Source organism: Phodopus roborovskii, unplaced genomic scaffold (genome assembly GCF_943737965.1).
Source record: "Phodopus roborovskii unplaced genomic scaffold, PHOROB, whole genome shotgun sequence".
Taxonomy (NCBI): domain Eukaryota; kingdom Metazoa; phylum Chordata; class Mammalia; order Rodentia; family Cricetidae; genus Phodopus; species Phodopus roborovskii.
The window spans coordinates 56,697,330-56,721,736 of NW_026126433.1; the positions used below are offsets into that span (position 1 = coordinate 56,697,330).

The 24,407-nt window shown below is 38.3% G+C and overlaps 1 protein-coding gene across 1 annotated transcript in view; it reads left to right on the top strand.

The window, feature by feature from the left end:
• Ush2a (usherin) overlaps positions 1-24,407 on the top strand; it is a 213,811-nt gene that overhangs the window by 141,648 nt on the left and 47,756 nt on the right. The window contains 4 exon segments of the mRNA XM_051185778.1: positions 9,780-9,978; positions 13,639-13,986; positions 13,989-14,156; positions 14,159-14,275. Of these exon segments, the coding sequence (XP_051041735.1) occupies positions 9,780-9,978; positions 13,639-13,986; positions 13,989-14,156; positions 14,159-14,275 (832 nt within the window).

Here is a 24,407-nt window from a genome sequence, read left to right on the forward strand (position 1 = left end):
TTAAATGAGCTAAGCATTTTTAATTGTGTCATTTCCAAGGAAAACTTCATCCTTCCTTTGGAATGTCTTCAACTACCTAGCTTCCCTATTGACACCCAAAAGTAGTTTCTCTTAATGTGGGACCTCCTTGATAAAATATGCCTGATTAGGCAGTTTTTAAGGCTCCCTGAAGCCTGCCTTTTTTGCTTCCCTCACCTCTCACTATAAAACTCTTCCATTCACTTTATATTAGCACAACAAAACCACCTCCTTTCCTTTCCCCATTCTCAAATGGAACATTCATGTGAAGACTTACAGAGCATACTCTATGAACCCCAGGCATGACTCCTCTGTGTTCTTTATTAATGTTCCAGAATACAAGAAGAACTACACACACACATACACACACACACACACACACACACCACATAAACCACATATATCCATACGCACACACATATACACATACCCATACACATACATATACACACTATTCACATAATCCACCTTACTCCCATACTTACCACACACACACACACACACACACACACACACACACACACACATACACACACGCACACACAAATACACACACACACACAAAAACACACACGAGGAGCAAGCTCATTGAGATCATTCTGTTTGTACTTGCTAAGTACTGATAAAAGTCCTAAAGGGGAAAGTAAGTTTTCAGCTGGGAGAACTCCTTGTAAACTCTCAGGGCATAGCCCACATGCTTAACATATTAACTGACAACCTGAATGCATTGTATTCCAACAAAAACTAGATTTCAGCAAGCAAAGCCACCATATCCTTTACACAGAAGAGAACATTTCATAGAACATACTCATTAACTAGACAGTTTCTTTTCTTCTTGCCAGCATTTGTACTTTGCCTGCCCAGACAAAATTCCCCAGATTTTATTGAGTTTCCAATGTAGACATTCTGATCTTGAAATTTGAGTTTGCTTTGCTAATTCTTTGTTTGGCAGCATCACCATTACCTCATTGGCTTTTAGTGAATTCTGTAGAAGATGTCATCTGTAGAACATTAAGTTTCCTCTACCACCAGCCAAATGCACACTTACAAAGACATTATTTTTTATCTTGACAATGACAGAAATCATAGGAAATGTTGTGGTTACTTACTTATAATCTTAAGGATCATGCTTTCTGCTTTCTTTAAGCAAAAACATACCATTTTTTGCACATCTAAATAAGAATCTGTATGGATTTATTCAACCCTTGAATTTGCTAGGTTAGAAACTCCATATGGGATTGGAGAAGAGCAAGTTAATAAATGGGATAATAATAAATGTATATATATACAAAAAACCAAGGTTTTACTTTTTTAATGCTGTCACTAATATCCCTGGTAAATTGATGGTTGCCACCTGCCTGGGACAATTGATGTGGGCTGTCTTGTCCAAAATTGGAGAGGCCTTGGGTGTGATCACCCAAGTGATATGGTAAGACTGCTGGCCATTGTCACTGCTGGGAGCTTTGGTATTCACAGCTGACTGTACCAGTGGGCAGTTATCTCCTGAAAGGAGTACACCACACTGCTCCCCTTATATGGATCTAACACCCCTCTGGTTGCTGTTACTGGACTTGCAGCTTCTAGGTCAATTGAGAATAGTGACTGTGAGTACAGCTTTGGGTGTAAGGGATCCTTTCTGACTGACATTCCAGAAACCATATGATCATCGTAAAGTTTAGCTTCTTTGGCAAAGGGAAGATCAGGGACTAAACCAAAGGTTTAGTATACAAGCATGAAGAATGAATTCAAATCCTCAGAACATCTCTAGAAAGCTAGACACAGCTATGATCACACCTTTAAACTTAGCATTGTGTGGTATTGGAGGACTGGGGAGAGTTGCTGGACCTTGATGGCCATCAGTTTAGTTCCAGGTTCAGTGAGAACCCCGATGCAAAGTGGTAGATAGGTTCATATCACAAAGACACATACATGCATAGGCACACACACTCTCAAGGTTAGGATCTTCTCAGAAATGGTCAAACAAACACTATCCTTGTTGTTGCAATGTCTCCATTGTAATGTGCCATGGGAAGCAGGCAGAAAGTAATCAAAGGGTATACAAATAAGGGGGTCTGTGTTTATTAGCCCAACTAATAACTACTATGGGAGAAGTCAGATGAGGTAGTCACCTCAGGAAAGCCATTTTAAAGAGGGGTATTCTTATTTCACATGTGTAGGCAGAGATGTATTGTTGCATGGATTGCACTTGCCATAAGATCTGAAGAAGATAGTTATGTGGTAACCTGAGGCAAGAGGTCCAGGTGACCCCTAACCCAGCCTCCAAGATGTTGAAATTATAGGTAGGAGCCACCACAACCAAACACCTGTGTGTACTTTTCAAACAACACTCAAAACTCACTATCCATATTTGCATGTAGAAAAAAATAGAGTAACCATATGTATTTTTCAGGCCTTCTAAACTCCTCATGGGCAAATTTTTATATTAATTTGTTAATCTCCAAAGAAGCCAGTATATATATACTAGGTACCCTTATTTCTTCTTATTGGATACCTGAAGGGTGCCCTGTGTGCCTCTTTTTTAAGTCACTGTGCAAATTCTGTTGTCCATAATTTCCCTTTAAGAAAGTGTTGCACCGCTGGGATAGTTGAAGATTTAGGATCCTAGTTTGGATGCCTTCAAAATCTAAGTTTTGAGCAGTTAAGAGATTGTGTGGGACTTTCATTCATGCCATTCCCATCCCTTGGAATTACAGGCAGAGAAACCACTGCCAAGCTTCCTGGGAGTCTCCTTTATTTGGGTTCAAAACCCAAAGCTTATGTAAAATATCTGAATAAATGTTTCCCAATACACCTCCCGGATATGCTAAGTGTTGCTAATAAATTCCTTCTGAACTTTTTCATCTTCTCTTCCTTTAAATATGGTTTCAGTGCTTTTTTTTTCTGCCTTGTTTTAGGAGGGAGGGGTATTAGTTTATAACCCTTAATACAACTTCTTCTTTCAAACAAACAGAAACTCAATTTATTTTCCCAACTGAAGAAACCAAAATCTAGAAAAATTATATTAATTGCATGCAAGACCTAAAAAATTAGATAATGAAGGAAATGTCCCCTAGAGATAGAGACTAAATTCTGTAATTCTACGATTTCCCCAGATGGTTTCTTTGTGAGTATGTCTATACCAAGCTACAGGAAAGGAGCTGAGTTTCAGGAATGCAAAGTAGTTAGTGCTTCAGAAAGACAAGAAGAACACAGAGGAGTTGTGCCAGGGGTTCACAGAGTATGTTCTGTAAATCTTGACATGAATGTTCTTCGTTTTGTGTGTGAAAGCCTGGGCAAACACCATGGTCAGTGTTAAGGATGAGGGAGCTAAATCATGGAAAGCCAGGAAATTGCCAGGTATACAACAAAGTAGAACAATGCATCCCATGGTGAAAATGTATTATAATAATAGCAAAGATAAAGAAACATATAAGCTAATCTAAACTGTTCCAAAATTCAAGCACAGGTACGGCCATCAGGCAACTATATTACAACAAGCATCCTAACTCTATTCTGTGTGTTTTAAGAGCTACACTGGGGAAGTGGAAGGTTAGAAAATAAGACTTTACATAAGAAAACACTGAAGTGTATGCATTTAAAAGCACGCTGGCTTAAACTGATGGTGTCTGTCCATTGAAGGACATATTAAGAACTTGGCACCTTAGCAATAGAAATGAAACATAGAGGTAGAAGATGACTAAGAAAAGCAAAAGCAGCCTGAGTGAGCTGTCACACAAATCTACAAAGCTATGTGAAACTCGATTCCCTGGAGAAGAGGAGTGTGGTGGAACAGACAAAAATATACAAAGAAATAATAGCTAGAAATCTTCAAAACTGTATTATGCAAAATCATAAAGTCACAGAGCCAAGAAGGTCAGCAAAATACACAAATCAGAAATACAAAGAAAACTACAAATAGGAATATAATCATCAAATTCCTCGGAACCATTGTTTCCTCTTGTGATAAAAGTAAAATGATCAAGTGTCCCAGGAAAAAAATACATATTACATGCGCAGGACTACACCAGACTTCTGCAAACACAATTCAAGCAAGAAGAAAATGGAGAACTCTAGAAACTCAGAAATCAATGGCACAGATTAGTTAGGTGTCCATGACAGTTCAGTTGTACAGTGTAGAAACTTATAGTCCATTGCAGGCAGGACTGCATCACACAGAAATGTTCTGTAAAAGCGGAGGAAGCAAGACTCAATGTGTCTCATGGCTCCATACAGAGAAAGAAAGCGCTCCAAAATGGTGACCACTGAGTGTATACTTCCTGTACGTTAATGCTCTCTGTGGGTAAATACAAAGTTTAAACAAAATCAACTGCAGCATGGGAAAATATGTAGCAATGATAAAAAAAGGATAAGGAGAATGGTTACAAGGGTCTTATGCTATGTGTGAAATAAATTTTTCCTTGCAGGTAGGCTGTGTAAATATGTACAAGGAAATACTACAATCATACAATGAAACTTACATTTATTAAGCCATTATGGACATTAAATGGATTAAATAAATTATCATGATAAAAATTAGGAAACAGCAGAAGATGAAGCCCAGGCTGATTAGGTAAATAGGAAGAAGATTATGGTGATATTTTGACCATAGCATTACCATGTCAAAGTTCCACATACTCATATTACACTGATGAGTGAAAAATTTGAACAACCTGTGGAAATGAGATCTTACAAACTGAGCATATGCACCATATAAAACATATAGTTCAAGTAGACAGAGCACATAGACTAAACTTAAGCCATGGGAAAATAAAGCTTGTTGACAAGAATTGGAGAAAGGCTGAGGTGCCTTTATTAATACCAGGAAACACAGATTTTACCACACCAGATTTATGGAGGATATGAAAAGCAATTATATATTGTAAAGGGGATTGTTTTCATTTTAATGATATGCTCTACCAATTCTTAACATTTGTATGTCGAACAAAACAACTGTATATAGAAAGAAATCATCAATAGAACTGAATGAAAAAATAGAAAAAAAATAACCCACTTTTATGCAAAACCATCAATACCCTTGTCTTCAATAACCAAGGAAAACAAATGGACAGAAAATCAGTGAGTATATAGATTACAGCAACACTATCAACAAAGTTGACCTCGTTGACATTGACTGAACCTCAGTCCAACAATAGCTGAGTGTCGCATCACGTTTTTGAAGTCTATGGGAAACATCCACCAAAATAAACTCAATTCTGGATCATAAAACAAACTTCAGTAGACTGTAAATTATTTGAATCAAATAAAGTGCAATAACTGATCAGATAAATTAGAAATGAGCAAGATATCCAGAAACACCCCTAAGTATTTAGAAACTGACCCACTTCTTTTATTTATTTATTTATTTTATATAACCAAGTCCATTTAAATGAAAACAAACATTTATAGACAATATTTGGGAATTTGGGCGTTGTTCTTTCCAAACTACTTCCTGCTGGTAAGGGGCACTGTCATGGGGGATTCGAAGAAGATTCAGAAATCCTGGCTGTAGTCTGCAAGGCTCCTTTGTCCAGCTGTTTTGAATGTAGGATCACCTGGTACTTTGTTTCAGGTGGTCTGGCTTGATCAAACCATATTAGTATGGAAGGAATCCATATCTTTTCATTTTCTGTGGAAACAAAAATAGAAATCCTTTTCCCCAGTAACTTGTCCTTCAACTTAAATTTTGGAGTCAAAGCATTTTTTTTAATTTAATTTATTATTTTACATGTCAATCCCAGTTCCCTCTCCCTCTCTCCCTCCCTTCCTCCCTCCCTCCTTCCCTCCCTTTTACCCTCTCTGCCCTCTCACATGCACTCTAACCACCCTCCCCTCCCATCCCCCCACCCCAATTCCATATGTAGGGGAATGCCATCCAGTTGGGGTCATGTAGTCTTACAGGTCATGTGAAGTAGGGACTAGGGCTTCTCTCCTGTCTCTAGATTAAGGCAGTTATCCCTCCATGGGGGATATGTTCCCAAAGTCCTTTTGTGCACCATGGATACATCCTGGTTCCACTGTCTGAGTTCCCTTAGACTGCTTAGTCCTTCTGGCTGAGACCCATATTCAGGGGGGCCTGAGTCAGTCCCATGCTGGTTTCCCAGCTATCAGTCTGGTGGTCTGTTAGCTCCTCCTTGTTCAGGTAAGCTATCTCTATGTGTTTCTGCAGCCTGGTCTTGTCCTCTCCATCTGCATCTGAGTTCTACTTTGACTCAGTGTTTATGTATGGGTGTTTGCTCCTGTTTCCAACAGGCATTAGTTGAGAGCTCCATGGAGAAGTTAGTTGTTGATCTCACTCTCCGGGAAGGGCATTTATGATAGCCTTTCCACAGAAGCTCAAATTGTTAGTTGGGAGCAGTCTTGTAGTTCTCTAGACCTTTCTTTGTGTTCAATTTTATCTTCAAACCAATATTGGCTCCCTCTTTTATGTTCTCTCTCTGTCTCTCTCTCTCTCTTTCACATCTAAATGACCCAGAGATGACAAAATAGTCAAAAGGAAGACCAGGAGCCAGGGACAGGGTTTCAGACCTGCTGTCCCAGACCTTTGGAAGGGAAGGCTGAAGTGGGAAGATCTTGAGTTCAAAACCAACTTGATAATCTAGCAAGAACCTGATTAAAAAAATAATTAAAGGGGGGAAATATCAACCAAACTTATCAGAATGATGGCCTGCTGACCCAGCAGAACGTAGGGAGCTCTTCTATTCATAACCCAACATGCCTTTCAGAGAGGGTTTCAAAGAAAGAGCCCATGTCTTGCAGAACTGGAGTGTGGTTCAAATCATACTTATGAAAGTTGTTTCAAATTTGAGCCAGAGCTTATGAGTGGGTATTATTTTTCTTTTGTGAATATGTCTAGAGGTATTCAAGACCAAACTAGGTTTTAGGAAAGGTCAAAACTTATCTAGATAGAGGTGGTTTAAGCCTTCAAGAGCAAAGAAATGAGCACGGCCTGAAATATAAGGATACATTTTTGTTCTTGTTAATTGTTGTACCATTTTTATCCAGTTTTCTTTCTGTACTAGGAATCTCATTATTAGTTGTCCACATGATTGTCATGATTAAATTGCTTTTCTCTCAGCCTGTTTTACAGGGAAATAGAATATGAATTAAGTTGTGGTCAGCAGTGTTATATATTATAACTTTTACCACTTCAGGTACTAAAACTGGGGCTAGCAAGATTTCTCACTAGTTACAAATGCTTACTGCTCTTTCAAAGGACCCAAGTTCAGTTCCCAGCACTTACATTAGATCACACACAACCTCTTGTACCTCTAAAACCAGAGAGATCCAATGGTTCCTGCACTCAAATGCACATATCAATATGCAGACACACAAATGTACACATAGTTAAAAATACAATAAATCTAAAGAAAAGATATTCAAACGTTTGAATCTATTTCTTGCCTCAGAGCTGTACCTAACTGACATGGGCAAGATATTTTAAGACCTCTCAATTGTCTATCCAGTTAGGTGACCTAGAGGGACTTACATGTCTAGTAACTGTCAAACAGCCTATTAACTAGCATGAAAGGAATAAAGATAATGTGGGCATTCACTACTCATCTCATGTCCACTAATTCCCTCCCAGGAGCTTGCTTAGAAAGCAAGCCTTATGTCCCACCAGAGAGCATGAATTCCCAGATTTACACACATGTAAGCCCATTACACGCACGCATTTCAAGCCCCTGTATAGAACGTGTTTGCTAACCTTTTGGCCAAAGAGAATCAATAGGTAACCTAAGAGTAGATTTTCATCAATCATCATGGAAACTGTATCTGTTTGAAAGTGTTAGTTTAAGTAAGAATTTTTCTGTATAGCTTGGCTGCCTTCCAATTTGCTATGTCACTTAGACAGACTCCTAATCTGTGACAGTTATAACTTAGTTTTTCAAGTTCTTGGATTCCAGGTATGAGCTACCAGCATTCATTCTTGATTTATAAGTATATTTTAAAAGAGAAGACAGAATCTTCTTTTAATAGATGGATGGGTAGGGGTTAATCAGAGACAGGAAGTGGGTTTATGCTATCTCACTATTGAAATGGATTTGCAAAATGAAATGTTTAGAATAAACCGAGTTTTCAGCTAATTTTGAAGTAACTGAGTCAAGTAGATGGTTTTATATAATTATAAAGACTTATGCCAATATGGTAGAATTTTAATTTGTATTATCACACAAACAATTTTTAATCAATGAAATGAAAGTAATTATCTTAAGAATTTGTACCAGAGTGGCTCTCATGTCTACCAATATTTTGAAGTACAAAATACTTTGATAAAGCTCAAGGCGATAATTTAGATTTGGGGTAATATTGTATAAAAAAGTGGTAATAGTCATGTTTGAAGATTAAAAACAGACATGATTTGTGGGCAGAGCAAAAGAAGAGATAAAACACATAATAGTGACCATTTAGAATGTAGAACCTAGGTCCTTCACACACTCCTGAAGACCTCAGAGTGACTTAAACTTGAATTGATATTGATAAGATATTTAAATTAAACACTTAAAATATGCAAGAGATACCATTTTGACACAAAAGGCATCGATTTTCTACCTTTGCCTCTATTGTTCTTGGTCTTTGATGTATGGAAATGTGTACAATTATTCGACAGTCAGTGTGTGTCTAGGTTTCTGGGGTACTTGCTGCCTATTTGGAGAGGAGGATTCACACATGTTAAAATGCAGCAAAAAGTTAGGCCTGAGTTACTGAAGGATGTCCTTGAGATGGTGACATTAGGGGACTGGGGGACCTTTGCATTTCATAGCTAGGTGCAATACATGCATACCAATAAATGACAGTTATTTTTGCAAGAAAAGTCATATTTTTCTATTAGCCAATTTCATAGTTTCTTTGGGTAAGCAGGGATGGGTGAAGTACAACCAGAGACAGGTAGCATTCTCTAAGTGCCTGCCTATATTTCTGTGCTCAGTCATGGATATTGGAGTCTGTCACTCACAACTCTATTTAACACTTTATTTTTTACAACTTAGATATTTACAGACCAGTTGTTTTTATCTTGAAATAGTGATTCTAATAAGACCTCTTTTCTCAGATGAGGCAAAAATGACTCTTTCAAAACTTTAAACTGAAAGTCCTTTCCCAGATATTTGAATCCGCATGTATAACCAACAATATTAGCCCTCTATGGCACACACTTCCTGTGAAATGATAAAACAAATAAATGAGAAAACATTGAAGTATTCCTCCAAGAGGAGTGGGAAGAGATGCATATCACAGTGAGTCAAGGTTGTGCTGTTATCTGCAAAAGACTTTAGTAATGGGACTTACTTAATGGGACTGTCTCTGTCTCATCATGGTGAAGGGTCTTTTTTTTTTTTTTTTTTTTTTTTCTTAATTTAAACATCTAAATTCTCAAAACAGATTTGGACCAACTAGATAGTAAATGAAAAGGGTGAAACCAAGAGCTGGAGTTGTGAAGATTAAGTTAGCTGCTAGCTCTTTTCTATTTTCAGGATTTGCATGTCTATATTCTGATTTCTTTATATAGAGCTTAAATGCTTAATTCTCCTTTTCCCTTTTAGTCCTATGTGACTAACTTCCACGAGTCTATTTTCATTCACTTCTAAATTTTCTCCCTGCTGAAGCTACCCATGTTTTCTGTCATGAGGGGCACAACCTGATCGCATTCTTGTCTGTTTAACATTTCAAGATTTTCTTCCCCCTTCCCTCCCTGTCTTGTATCTAATGAGCAAATTATCTAAAAATAGATATGTTCATCATTCTACAAAATGTTCTATCTCCTGCAGATTGGAGGCCAGTGTGATTGTAAGAGACATGTGTTTGGCAGACAGTGCCTTCGGTGCCAGGATGGATTCTATGACCTGCAGGCGTTCGATCCTGATGGCTGCCGCCCCTGTAACTGCAATCCTTCTGGGACTGTGGATGGAGACATTACCTGTCACCAAAATTCAGGCCAGTGTGTGTGCAAAGCAAATGTTATTGGTACGTGTGATGCACAAGTTTACAGCCACATCTCTATTCCCATCTGGAAAAAAAAAGTCTCTATTGGTTTCTTAACTGAAGGGTAAAGCAGGTTTTCTTGCTCAAGGGTGGGGGGAAAAAAGAGTTTGGATGGAATTAACTGTCTAAAAATGACTAAATTAATAATTGTATCAAACTGTTGTTTGAAGCTTAGTTTAATCAACCCTTTAGAAGTTTCTTTATTCAGTAGATATATTAGTTACATGGACTCAACTAATAAGTCATAGAAAATATAATTTGCCTGCTGCATAGATGTTTCTTTTAGAAAATTAGCACTTTTTCAAAATGTTTTACACTTAATGAGTTCTAAGCAAATCATTTCCCTGCTAGTTTTAATAGACTAAAATAAATGGATTTTTTTCAAAACATTCTGTGCTAAAGGGTACTTTGTGATAAATCTTTCCATTTTTCTATTATATTTCTTTGAACTGTCCCTATGAAATGCAAAGCAAGTCAATATAATTCCACACATCATGTTTATGGCTAGAGTTACTTATAAAGGGTCACATAATTTTAATTTTGTAATTCTGTACCAAGCTGATTATAATAAACAGCGAGCTTTGGTGTTATTTATCATTTTTTTATACAAGACATGCTTTTTTGTTTGTTACTCCCACAGGTATTTTTCAGAAATTAGATTTGATTATAGCAATTTATTACATCCAGTATTTTTGAGGGGAACCACTGCCACATAAGGACAAAATTTATCAAGTGCCCAAAACGCACCATGTACATAATGCACTTTGAAATTTTGATGTATGAGAATATTATGAGAGGGAAGTTTTCTGATGAACTGCACACTGTATTCTAACTGAGCACACCCTGATTCCTGCATGAAGTTTAAAGGGACCTTGGTATTTCTATTGTCGCCTAAGACACCATGTGCTGTGTGGTTTTACTGACACTGACCTGAACTTCAAAATAATAAATGTGCTTGGCAGTGATATCTGTACTACACATACATGCACACACATACACACACACACACACACACACTCGTGCATGTATATGCATGTACTTACATGTAATTCTGAAATATGTATACATTTATGTAATACAACCCAATCTGTTTTGTTTGTTAATATATGTGTGTGTATGTATATATGTATATGTACATATATGTGTGTGAATATATATGTGTGTACATATACATGCATATACGTACATACAAAACTTCATAGCTTTGGCATCAGACATTTTAATCTAATTAAAAGATGATGGACAGTTTTGATGACATCACATAAGCTCCCTCTGTTTAAGGAAAGGTTCTATAAAAGGGTGTAGCATTAATCCCACCTTTATTTATGGTAACCCTACAAACAACTTTTAGAAAGTCTAGCTGACCTATGGAGGAGTGGCATGTAGAATTCATTGTGTGCCTTTCTTTGTTCTTGGGTATGAGACATGTTTTGAATTCAAGATATAGAAACGCAAGTTAAACCCAGGCCTTTGTACACAGTGGAATGGAGCTTCTCTATCTCACTAACACCTTTCCTCTGGTAGATAGATCCTACAGCTTGAAAATAGAAGAACTATTAATTACCTAACATTCATCTTTACCCCTGCCATTTACTATTGTCATTTGCTCATTTTATTGGTTGCTGCAAATAGTGTTCTGGAGGAAAATATAAATATGTATTTTGTGAAGATTAAATCCTTGCTTTAACAATATTATAAATAATGATTTCTAGAGTAATCTCTGCAAGTGAAATACTTTTAATAAAAACATGAACTTGACATGAATATATATTTTCCTAATAGGGTTAGCAACCATCCTTGTTGAAGATTACCTCGTTAATAGGAATAAACAAAAAACCTGAAAACACAAGAGTGTGTTGTATGTATTTCAGAATGCAAACTGTTTGAGTTAACAAAACTGTTAAATCTTACTAATGATTCTATCACCAGTAAAATACATTACCACCAATAATTTTATTAAAGTAGGTCATTCATCTAAAATAAAAAGGGAGAAGAATGTGAATTAAATGCCAAGTGTGCTAACTCGCCCGCACTTGTTAGCTCCGAGTGTGATGCCCTGTAGGCCTCTGTGAGTATCGTTAGGAATAGATTACCTGTCAGGAATATGTATGGCATATTCAAATAAGCACTGTGCATATTTTTAAAACTGATCTGATATGAATCCATGTAGACCGATTTTAATAGTTCAAAATGAGTCATAATTCTTGTTAACAATACAGTTATTTTTAAAATTTGCAGCAATCGTGGTCCTTTTTTATTTTCCTTATTGAAATTAAATGATATGCCTTAGGTGATCTATTCATCATTGTTAGAGAACTTGCTTCTATTGGAGTTTGAATGAATTTTTGTCCATATACATGCATATTATGCATTTTCCTCCAGCTCACAGCTGCCTTTTCCATATCAGTGCCTGAGTATGGATTTGACTCTTGTTTTAGGACTAATTTTTTATTACTATTATACAATTATGGTTTAAAATAGAAGTCTCAATTGATTCAATGCCATGTGGTCAGGTATTTACATTCATGGGTATATGAAATCTGTCTAAAGGGAAGGGATTTGCATCTAAACATCACTGTTGATTTTCTTAAATTCCGTTTCTTGGCAATGTCCTTGTTGAGATTAACCTAAGTTGTCAGAGGTTTAAGTTTAGGTAACAAAACATTTTTCTCCATTTGTAAAGTGCACGTGTGTGCCCCTCAAAAAGAAACATAAGGCTCCCAATTGACGTCATGTCTGAACAGGTGTGTTTCAAATCACATGATTTGACATACAGTGTACTTGCCTCATGAGCCACGGCAAGCATAATTTATAATAATTGAAAATGATAACATATAGAGTATGAAGGATTAAAATAAAAGTGCACTGGATAACTTGTATTTATGTCAGTTATTTAGTTTTGTAACAGCTGAAAGTAAGTGTGCATGTAACTGTCTCAAAGACAATAAAAACAATGTTATATTTTCTTCTCTCCTGACTTTTAAAGGTTTAGTAACAAATAGAAATTAAGAATATTTATGTGGCACAACATGGAGTTTTGGTACATGGACAATTTGTGAAAGGATTGCTTGAGGCTCATTGGTGTATCTACTGCCTATATGCTTAACATATTCATAATGAAAAATATGAAGATTGACTTCCTTGCCAGCTTTTAAGTATACACTGTAATACAGTTTACCATTGTAACTCCAGCCACAATGATAGGGAACTGAGTTCTAGAACCTGTTTATTCTGTCTAGCTGGTGTTTAATACTTTGCTTACCCTCCTAGAAAAATCGTTCTAGTTCTCTCCAGGCGATTTTGAGTCTCAGAAAAGTAACTCAGGTGCCCTGTGCACTTTTATACTGCAAAGCCTATCTTACTAAAATAGTTTTTATATACATGTGCATGCAACAGAAGTACTGTGCTGCATATAATGTTGCATTGATTAGCAATGATATTCCTCAAAATACACTGCTTACAAGTCACATGTGAGCACCAACTTAGTACTGCCATAGTGGTTTGTGTAAATGCCACTTCCTCACTTTGGATTTGTGTTAAATGTTGACCGTCAGTCATCTTCACTGGTGCAGTCCCACACCCCTCATCCTTACCAATGCATTTTGTTTGCAGGGCTTTGATATCGATGCATTTTGTTTGCAGGGCTTCGATACAATTGCTACAATTTTGGATTTAAATTTCTCTGGAGTTTTAATGATGATGGATGTGAGCTCTGCCAGTGTAACCTCCACAGCTCAGTGAACCAACTGTGCAATCCACTTTCTGGGCAGGGTGAGTGTGAGAAGGAAGCCAAAGGACTTAAGCGTGACACTTGCAGAGAAGACTTTTATGGGTTGGCCAACAGTGCTTATAAGGCCCGTGACTGTAACATGGATGGCTCCCAACCTGGGACCATGTGTGATGCTGAGACAGGGCAGTGTGTCTGTAAGTCCAATGTTGGAGGGAGACAGTACAATCAGTGTTTGGAGGGGTACTTCAACCTAAAGCAGAAAGATTTCTTCCTCTGCCTTGCAACTTTGAGAAGAGTGGGGTAGTAGATGGGTCTCTTTTGTGTGACAAATCAACTGGGCAGTGTCTTTGCAAATCAAGAGTAACAGGTCTGTGCTGTAATCAGTGTGCACCTCACAGGTTCAATTTGATGATGGGCAATCTTCAAGGATGCAGATGTATGAGTTAGACTCCTTCGGGACACTACCTGGAAGCATCTGTGGCCCTGTCAATGGCCAGTGCCTATATCTGTCTCATCGGCAAGGAAGAAGTTATCAGCAGTGTCAGCCAGGTAGGAAGCCGGCTCCTTTTCAGGGTAGTGACCATAGGTGACCCCTTTGTTTATGGATGCAGCTTCTAATGTATGACCTCCAGCATAATTGTTACATTTGTGTCATCCAAACAGAGATGTTTGACATGCTTGCAACTGTCTTGTCTGTGCATATGCTGTTTGTGGAGGAAGGGGACCTACTTCCGGATGGAGGCATGTTATAATTTCTTACCTTGACAGAGGTGCATTTTTAAACAATTAAAAGATAAATGATTGAGAAAGGGGATAATTTTTTTCTAAAAAAAAAAAAAGGGAATTTTATCTAATTATCCATACAATATCAAATAACTAGATGATGGAACAAATTTCTAGATGAAGTTGGCTGGCAACATATTATGCAGGAAAGGGATGCATACTCTGACATCATAAGGACACATCTAGTATTATTTTTAAATGTCATAAGAAAATAGGTAATTCTGATTTCACTGTACAGAAACCTATCTTTACAATTATTTCCTGACCTATCTTTACAATTATTTCCTAACGAAAGTCAAGACATTTGCTTTTTAAATTTTTAATTGAAGTAATACTTTATAGTACATTGATCACTTTAAGTATAAGTAGTTAAGAGTACAGTTGGAGCTATATTGATTTAGGAAAATGACCGGTGTTGGTTCTTCTCCAGGGTCTTTGATACTCGTCCTGGTGATAGGCTCAGGTCATCAGGCGTGGCAGTGCCTTACTTTGAGTCTTGACTCTTTTGAATTTAGAAACCACCTTTGATCAGCCCATGAGTACTTGGTTCCTCATAAGGTTCCTAGGCATTTCTTTTCCTTGGCCCTGTCTGTACTGAGGACTGACTGTTGTGGACCCTTTAGATAATGTTTGAAATAGCCGTGTACACGTTATACTTATTTTCTTAAAGCAAAACAACTATTTACCTTTGTATCATCTTCTAGAAATTACTTAGACATTTTTATGGAACAGACTCTGTGATTCAAGACATTGGTCCATTTTTTTTTCATTCTAGAGATTGACTACACACTTAGTTTTCCTCTGGAGATTGTAGTTTGCAGGGGTCCCTTCTGATGCGGGTGGAACCTCAAGGCCTTCCCCACAGCTCTATTTCATAGCTTACCTTTGCAGCTGCCCTGTGTTGACTTCTGGTTTTCATAAATCTCTGTCTTTGTGTATATTGACTTATTTGTATAAATGGTAGGACACTTGCTCCAGAAGCTTCTGAAAGAATACAGGGAGGAGTAATTGTATTATGTATTTCTAGAGTGGTCTTTAATGCTTGAAAATATCCAACTAAAGAGAGATATAGGAAATTTTACTAGTACTTCAAATGATTTTCATAACAATAACATACCATTGGCTTAGCTGTACTGTCACATTTACTTCCCTATCTTTCTGCAAGTTTCTATCATTTATCTTTATCTGGATTTGGAAATTTTCAGGCTGGTGTGCTTTTTGTTTAATAATTCTGGGTGGTCCCTGAACCATTCTTATCTGTGGATGAGTATTTCTTTGTTCTACGGAAACCTACCCAATAGACTCACTGCAATATCTACACTGATATTTGACCAGAAAACTGCACTCCAAGGCTGGCCAAGTTGAGACATACATTTATCTGTCACAAGCAACTTTTCTGTGGTTTTCCTGATTGATGCTCTGAGGAGTGTTTCCTCTTCTCAGGTTTAACTTCTGTAGTTAAGCCTTTTCATCTTCTTCTAAAATGTGAGAGTAACAGCCTCCTCTTTGGGGAAGGGATAAACCACACCCCCTTTTTCTAACTGGAAAGATTCCTGTGGCTTTGAAGCCAATACTTTCCGGGTTTGTGCTTGCTTGATCGATACGCTTACTGTAGACTTTCTACTGACAATTCTGATTTTTTTTCTTTCAGATGTCTGTTATTGACTGCTCTTCCCTTTTAGAAAAAATAATTTCATTTGGGGGGATTTGGGGGAAGGAAAGATTGCTCAGTCTACCATGTTTAACTGGCAGTTCTGCCCTGCATTTTCTGGGTTGTAATCTTGTCATGTCATATCATTATAACCAGGCTTGACTCCTCTTTCTCCCAGAGCTCCAGACTCATCCATCACAATCAGTCCTGAGGGCTTTGCCTTGCAGTGTGTCTAGATTTGACCACTTCTTAACACTCGCATTTACTCCTTTGTAGTCTTAGCTACTTTTTCCTGTGCTATCCAAGCGTAATCCCGAAGCCCCCATTCTCTGCTTTATCCTTCTTCAAGGACTTCTGGCTCTCCCATCCCAGAAACGGTGCTTCCCAAAAGTCAACCAGATCTTGTCAGCCCACCCTCCCCCTGGCTTTCCAGCAGAGTGAAGCAGGAAGTTGGTGGCTGTGTGACCTGCACTATTCAGGGGCTCTCTGACTGTATTAGTGTCTCCCCAAACAAGTGACCCCACTTTCACTCACCACTTTCACCCTTATGGCACAGAACCTTGGTAAACAGTGATCCATATTTATTGAATGAGTAATTATGTGTAAAAATATCTCAGTTGCCTTTGCTTATTTTTAGGCATGGGAACAGCAAAGGCCTGTGGAAATGTCCTTATACTTCAAGATGATCATTTTCCTACATTCAAGGAGGAATGATAGCTCAAATAATGAGCATTTTCTGAAACAAAACAAGATGTAGTGTTCTCACATGCATACTCTGAAAATGGAACAAAGTGTAATTGGGGCAATTGTAAGTTTTGCTCTCTTCTGATTTCAGAATTCCTACTTTGATCTTTGCTTTTTGGTTTTTGTTTCTTAAAATGAAATTTGCTTGGAGAACATAACTTCTGTGAAGTAGACATGTTTACCAGCAGCTGTCTCGGCTCTCCTACTTCCTCCTGGACAGCAGTGATTCGAAGACCCCATACCACAGGGCTCAAGTCCACATGGGTGTATATTTGCAATAGGGCACAGAGATCAGCCAGGAGAACACACACTGGAAAGCCTGAAGACCTTGCCTGTTTCTCTTCCATGACTGTAAACATAAATCGGCCTATGCTAGAGGGCCCCACGTAGATTCCTGGCCCACTTTCTTAAAAAGCATCATCGAGGAAGGTTTGTGTAATGAAATCTCATGTATTAGTAACCTAACCATAGTACGAACGTACAAGGAATAGGCTTAATTCAGCTAAAATTTATAGGCAATTTGTTAACACAGCAATGTGCACTGGAAGGCACGTTGCAGCCACATTGCTTTTAATATGCCATTCAATAACTTGAGCAGAGGTTAAAAATGCTGCTTAACCTCCATTAAGTATTTTCAAAATGCTTTAATTTAAAATTATTTGTAGTGTGTATATAAAGATGAACGTACACATACCCACACTAATAAATACAGCACTAAATATGTTTCCCTGGCTTTTTTTCTTCATCTCTGGATGACCTCGTACCATTCAGCAGCTGTGCTTAATCAGAGGCCAGGCCGAGAAAGGCAGAGGAGGATGTCAAGCCATCCTGGGCTAGTGACCCTCCCTCGTCCTTGAGAACCAGAGGCAGAGAGGGTTTATTGAGGGCGCTGCAGCTCTGAAATACAATAAAGACTAATTTATAAAGGAAACGGCCTCTTGTGACACGTTGGGTCCTAATAGAACAATGCTTCATGCTTTCTTCAGTACTTACTTTTGCCTCTTATTTTATAAGTCACATAGACTATTAGAGAGTAAAACAAAGTATCCTGTTGCATTAGGAAGCATATCCTCCTGGTTAAAGGATGGGCTCACAAACCATAAGCTTACAAAGACCCTGATGATGGGACTGGAACCAGGTGGCTGATGTTCTAGTGAACATTAGAGCATCAGTAGGTGTTGAGATCTGACTATGCCCAGATCTTAGTGAAAAACAAACAAACAAACAAACAACAACAACAACAAAATCTCTTGAAGTTAATGACTTTTTTTCCCAGCAAGAAATTTGTCTCAGGACAGGCATTTTTTTTTCATGACAAATTGCCAGAAAATCACCTTACCTTGGAGAATTTGGACTACACTCCTTGGAATATGTGGGGAGAGGGAAGAGGGGTATCATTATTTCACCTTCAATTTAGAAAGAAAAATCTCATTTCTGTGGAAATGACATGATAACAGTTTCAATAATGAAAAGTGCAGAATAATTGCTGAGTATTTACTGAGTGTCCAGCTCTGCCTTGGCACTTTGCTGTGAAATCCTGTGTAATATGCATACCATTTCTATGATGGAGGGTTCCTTCTCTCCTCTCCTGGTTAGGGAAAGTGAGGAATCTAACAATAGAAGAGGCATTTATAAGCCCCCAATAATCTGACCCCAGAATGTGTACCCTCAAACTATGGGACGTTTCTTTAAAAAATAGTTTTAAATATTCATTAAATAATCACTCAAGGGTGCTTTAAAATACAGTTGCAAATATCTGTAACCTCTCATCTTCAACTTTCTCTCAACACATGATTCTGGCTCAGTCCTTCAGGCCCTAGGAGATATCATTTGTTATGGAAAATCCAAGTAATAGGCATGAAAAAGAAAATAACACTGTCCCGGGCTGCTTGGCTGAGCACATGCTGAAGAGCTGAACAGCGGGCTCTAGAAATAGGATTATCTGCATAAGCTAAGTGGGGAGAATTTACAGTTGTCTCTGTGGCACAGGGAAGATACTTGGAAGTATGCATTTGATAAATAAGGAGATGCAATAGAATAAAACTATATAAAATTTGACAATATGTATGTATATGTGTGTGAAATCATAATCTCTCAGAATTTTAACAGAGATTTCAGTATTTGTAATGTTTTATTAATTTTGTTTGATGCTTCAAAAATATGATATGGCTAGGCATGATGGCATACACCATTAATCCCAGCACTGGGAAGGCATAGACAGGGAGTTTTCTGGGAATTCCAGACTAGCCTGGTCTATATAGTGAGTACCAAGCCAGCTAAGGCTACATAGTGAGATGCTTTCTTGGGGGGGGGAGGTGGTAAAGAGACTTCCTAGACATGCACCAGTAGGGAAGTTGAGCTTGTGTAAAACAGAGAAGTCCAATAGAAGCTTGGAGCATTAGCTTCTACCACGCTCGTGCTCTAAAAGCGAGGGATGTTATTGAGGGCTGACATTTACCATCTCTCCATTGATCCATCATGCCGATTCTTATACATCTGCTTCTACATTCCCTGATAGGCAAGACCATTCTGACAAGTCACTCTTTCAACTCACAGATTTAGATTACCATTTTCTCTCTCATAAGGAAAGAAATCACTTCATACTTTAAGGAACCACAGATATTGACCCATCCTTGGTCCCTCTACCCAATGAGCTATCTTCCCATGTCATTGCTGGATCCATTATGTCTGTTGGCACATCTATTCAATATGGTACTGTATACCAGGCCCTGCGCTGCTTTAAGACATAAAATCACAAATATACAAAGCCCTTGTGCTTCAACTAGGGGAATCTGGTTTGTGTAAGTACAAAGAATATATAATGTAGAAGAGCCTGGTGGATTCTTGAAGGATGGAGACATGGAGAATTTAATAGAGAGCTGAGCTTGGTCTTAAGAGTATATAGCATTTGGCAAGGTAGCAGAGGAACAAACAGTTGCCAAAGAGGAACTGAATGCAGAGCATTTGCAGCATATCTAATTTAATAAGATCACTAATTGCTTTAAATAACAGTGGGATGTTGTGTTTGTACTCCCATGAACATTGGGTCAAAAGTATGGAAAATGCTCTTAGTACTTTTATTAAAAGCACCAAAATGAAGGGAAGAATTAGTATCCTGATATGAAGCTTGCTGCTGTTGGCACTGCATCCAGACACCCTGATTATGGAGCCCTTCCCGACACAGATTCCTTCCATGAATGGCACAATGTCTGCAGTTTAAGGTGTAGAGTACAGTCTCCTAATGGCCTATAACGAGTGCTGAGCCAAGTGCTGCCCTCCTTTTCTGAACATGGCCCAGAGGTTAAGTTTGTTCTTTCTCCCATTTCAGGACCTCAGCAAAGCCTAGTTGTTCATGGTCCCCAGGAGGGATATTGCTAGGAAATGGGCTCTCATTTATGCCCAGGACAGGTGCTGTTCTGTGCAAATAGCCACGACAGGGGATGATACCCACAGTCTTGCTAATAATGCACAGCTCTGTGGGTTCTGTGAGGCCCTTTGAGCTACAGCAGGGTTATGATATGAGGTCCGCTCTCCTTGAGCTGGAAGACACCTTGTCTTCTCTCTGAGGTTTGCATTGCTTAAGACCGAGAGTTGGCTGATATAAGAGGGGAAATGAAATGCTTTACGAGGCCGGTTTGTGCCTGCAAACTCTCAACTCCACATAAAACAAAGACAGCATGCTGGTCTGGTGGCTGTGTTTAAGAAGGCAATATAAAGATGTTTGTGAGGGAAAATAATCTCAGAAATACCTGCTAAAATGACACAGATGTAAAGCTGTGGACCATGAAGCTGAGCTAATAGAGTGAGGTCAGAGATGCATTGAGAAGAAGAAGAAATTAAGGTCAGTTATCATTAAGCCACACTCAGGAGTGGAAGTTTAAGCAGGAGGGAAAGGGAAATGTTGTTTTCTATAGTTGGGAGCCATCAAAGGAGAGGTAATGGTCTAGAATTAGGCACATTCAGGTAAGGTGACAAGCAATCGGTGAGCAGGAAGTTCCCTGCGTCATCTTAATTGAACTGCTTAAAAATAGGACAACTAAAATACTGGTGGTACTAACCTTTATAATCAAGCTCTTGAGAATAGGAGCCCTCACTTCACAGCGAAGTCCATCGTGGCTGCTTCCTGGAAGCCCCCACACTGCAGCATCCTCGGTGCTTTTATGCCTTTCCATACTTTTCTCAAGCTTGTTGTTTTCTTCTTACATTTCTAATATTTTTATGCAATTCCTTACTCTCTTAAGATTTGAACTTACATACCAAATTGCATCCCCATTTGTATACCTAGATTTAGCTAAGTAATCATTTCTTGTAAAAATGATCCTTAATTGGAGGAGAATTTTCTGTGACTCAAAGCTAGTGCAGTAAGTCCAGATTAATTTTGAGTAACTATGCTAATGTTAATTTATGCAAATTGGAGAGCCATTAGTCCCCTCATGATACCATCCTCATGAATTTAAGGAGCCATGTACCTTCCTTAGCTACCAAGACAAGCCTTTGGGATCTATGACTTGGACCACCACATGGTGAGCCAAGTAGCTGAACAGGTATTAGCTCATGTGGCTACAATCTATTCCTGCAAGTGGATATAAGGACAAATATAGAGAAATAAATCATGCAGTGCAGCCGTAAATTAATCTGAAAAAGATGTCCATGCCATCTGCCCGAGTACTTTACATCTTTCAATTTATTCCTTTCACTCTTGCTGAACACAGTGCTTTCTGCCCGTTTTTGAAGCTATCTAAGAGCATAGTTAGGATCAAGGACAAGGAAATGAGACCAATTTTGTGATCTAGGAAGAAGGCTTCTTTTTAACTAGATCCTCTAGTATGTGTGACACTTCCCAGTTATTCTCTGCTTTCAAGATAGAACAGACAACACGGGGGGGGGGCAGGCTTTGTCTTCATGCTCACCCTCTTCATGAAGAGTAATATACCACAAAATTTAATGGTTATAACATTTCTACAAGTTTCATTTTCCACAACTTTACTCAACAGATGGTTTCTGGGATCCCATTACCTGTTGCTGCCATTAATTCCTGGTAGCTTTTTGTGTGTACATGTGTGTGTATCTATCTCACTAGGTGTGTAGGTGTGTTCATGTGTGCATACACATGTATTTACATCATACACCAAGAACCATTGTTTCACATGTCTGCTGTACCACTCAAATGTCACCTTTTCTTTACTTTTGACATAAGAAAAGGATGTAAAAGGAATAAAATGAAAATCTTTAAGCTGAGTGTGTGTGTGTGTGTGTGTGTGTGTGTGTGTGTGTGCATGCGCGCATGCACATGCATGCACACACGTACATATTTTCACATACTTATGGAACTCCCAGGCTCCTTGTGTCCATTTTCATACCCTCATCAGTGTTTAGTGAAAGCCTACTATGGGTAGTAGAGGAAATGCCAATTCACTAAGATGATGAAGGTGACATCTGATGAAAATTAAATTAATTATATTTCTGGGCACTGGTGGCAATCAGCAAGATTTGGTAAAGCTGTCAGAGGCAGGCCTGAATTGGCATAGAGGAATGTAAGGAGTAAGGTTTTTCCGCCGGTCTGGACCCACCGTCGCGCCAGCCCCAATTAATACACTTTATTAGGTATAATTCTGTTGGCCAGTTACTTGTTTCTTATCGGCTAGCTCTGTCTTAATTATTAACACATTTCTATTAATCTAAGTACTTCCACGTGGTCTCATCTTACCAGAGAGTGGGCCTGGACCTCTGTTCTCCAGTCTCTACATGCTGACTCCTCCTTACTACTTCCTCAAATCCTCCTTGTCTCCTAGTCCCACCTATCTTGCTTCCCTATTGGCCAACAGTGCTTTATTCATTAACCAGTATGAGAAACATATATACATAATGGCATCTCCCATCATCTCCTCTTTTCTGTCTAAAATAAAAAGAAGGGTTTTAACCTTAGCGTAGTAAAATACATCACACAACAGTTATCAAATAAGAATCACAGTTAGCAATATTTAGTCCATTAATATTTAGAAAGATTTAAAGAAAATATTCTACCATCTATCCTATCTTTGTGAGTCTAAAGTCTTATATGTAACTTATTTGTAATCCTAACTAAGGAAAACTATAACCATAACCATCTGTCTTCAAGTCCTTCAAAGACCACAAAAGCATAGTATATATCTAGAAATGACAGAGACAACTCACTGCCTGGTCAGTCACCTGAAGTTCTTCTGTAATTTTCCATCTTTAGCCCATAGGCCATAGTGTCTCTGGCACACTCTTCAGCAAAGTAGGAAACTTTAAACTGTCTTCTTGTAGTGATAGTTTTTTAGTCATGTCTCTCTGTGTCCTACAGACTGGCAGACTCTTCCTTGAAGCAGGAACCATGTAGCAGTGTCCATCTTGTATCAGCAGTCACTTTCCTGTGGTTTCTGCATGTCCAGTTTACACAGGATAAAGTCAAACAGTCCAGACAAGTACAGGATCTTGCTCAAATGACTATTCTTGCCAGATTAAAAGCAAACTTCATAACCCGTTTCTTTGATGTCCATCTTCCTTTCTGACGCAGGTGGTATTGCCAGGAGCATTTATGTCTCACTGTCAAGAAAAACCCTAAACCATTTTAAATGCCATATTCTATAGGTCTTTGAAAGGTTTGAAGAATGTCTATCCATCTCAAATACATCTCTATATATCTAGAAAACCTAACTAACACTATAAATTTTGACTATTATAGGTAACTATCTATAATCTGTACTAAATTATACATTTCTAAATGAGTTATATAAACACAATACCTAAACAAAAGGAGAAATACACATATCACAGAATTGACCTTAAATTGTATCAATAAATGAAAATCCATTCCAACACAAAATATTCATATCTATACCATAATTCCCTTTTTACCTAAAAAAGAAATTGGTTGTTGTCATTAACCATTTATAGGCAACCCCATTTAAATGAAAACAAACATTTATAACCAATATTTGGGAATTTGTACGCGGTCTCTGTGTGTTATTTGGGGCTGGCACTACGGTGGTTCCAGGTGGGCAGGAAAACAGAAGAATATGTTCAGGCACCAAAGAGACCTGGCCTATAGAGAGATGAAGTGAGATGATGCCAATGCAATGGACAGAGCAGCCCATCTCAGAAAGGCATGCAAATGTCAAAAAGAGAAACAGAAATTCTGCAGTGCTCTTCTAGGGAGATGACTCCAGAGAGGTAGGCAGGGCTTGACCACAGGATGGGAGCCATGGTAGCAGTCTAGTTTCATTTTGATATTTTTCTTGAAGGAAATAAGCATTAAACTACTTTGAAATCGAGGAAAGAGACGTTAATAATCTCCTTTCAGAAGGGTTGTTCAAGCCTGTCAATCAAGGAGATTGACAGGAGGGTCAGGCTTGCCATTGGGTAAAATGGCTTCTGGGGTTGGGCAGGCTATGTTTGAAGCTGGTATGTGTTATTCATTGGTTCAGCATTTGAGGGGAGTTTTTCAGTCTTCCAGAGCTTCACTTTCTAATCTACAGAAAG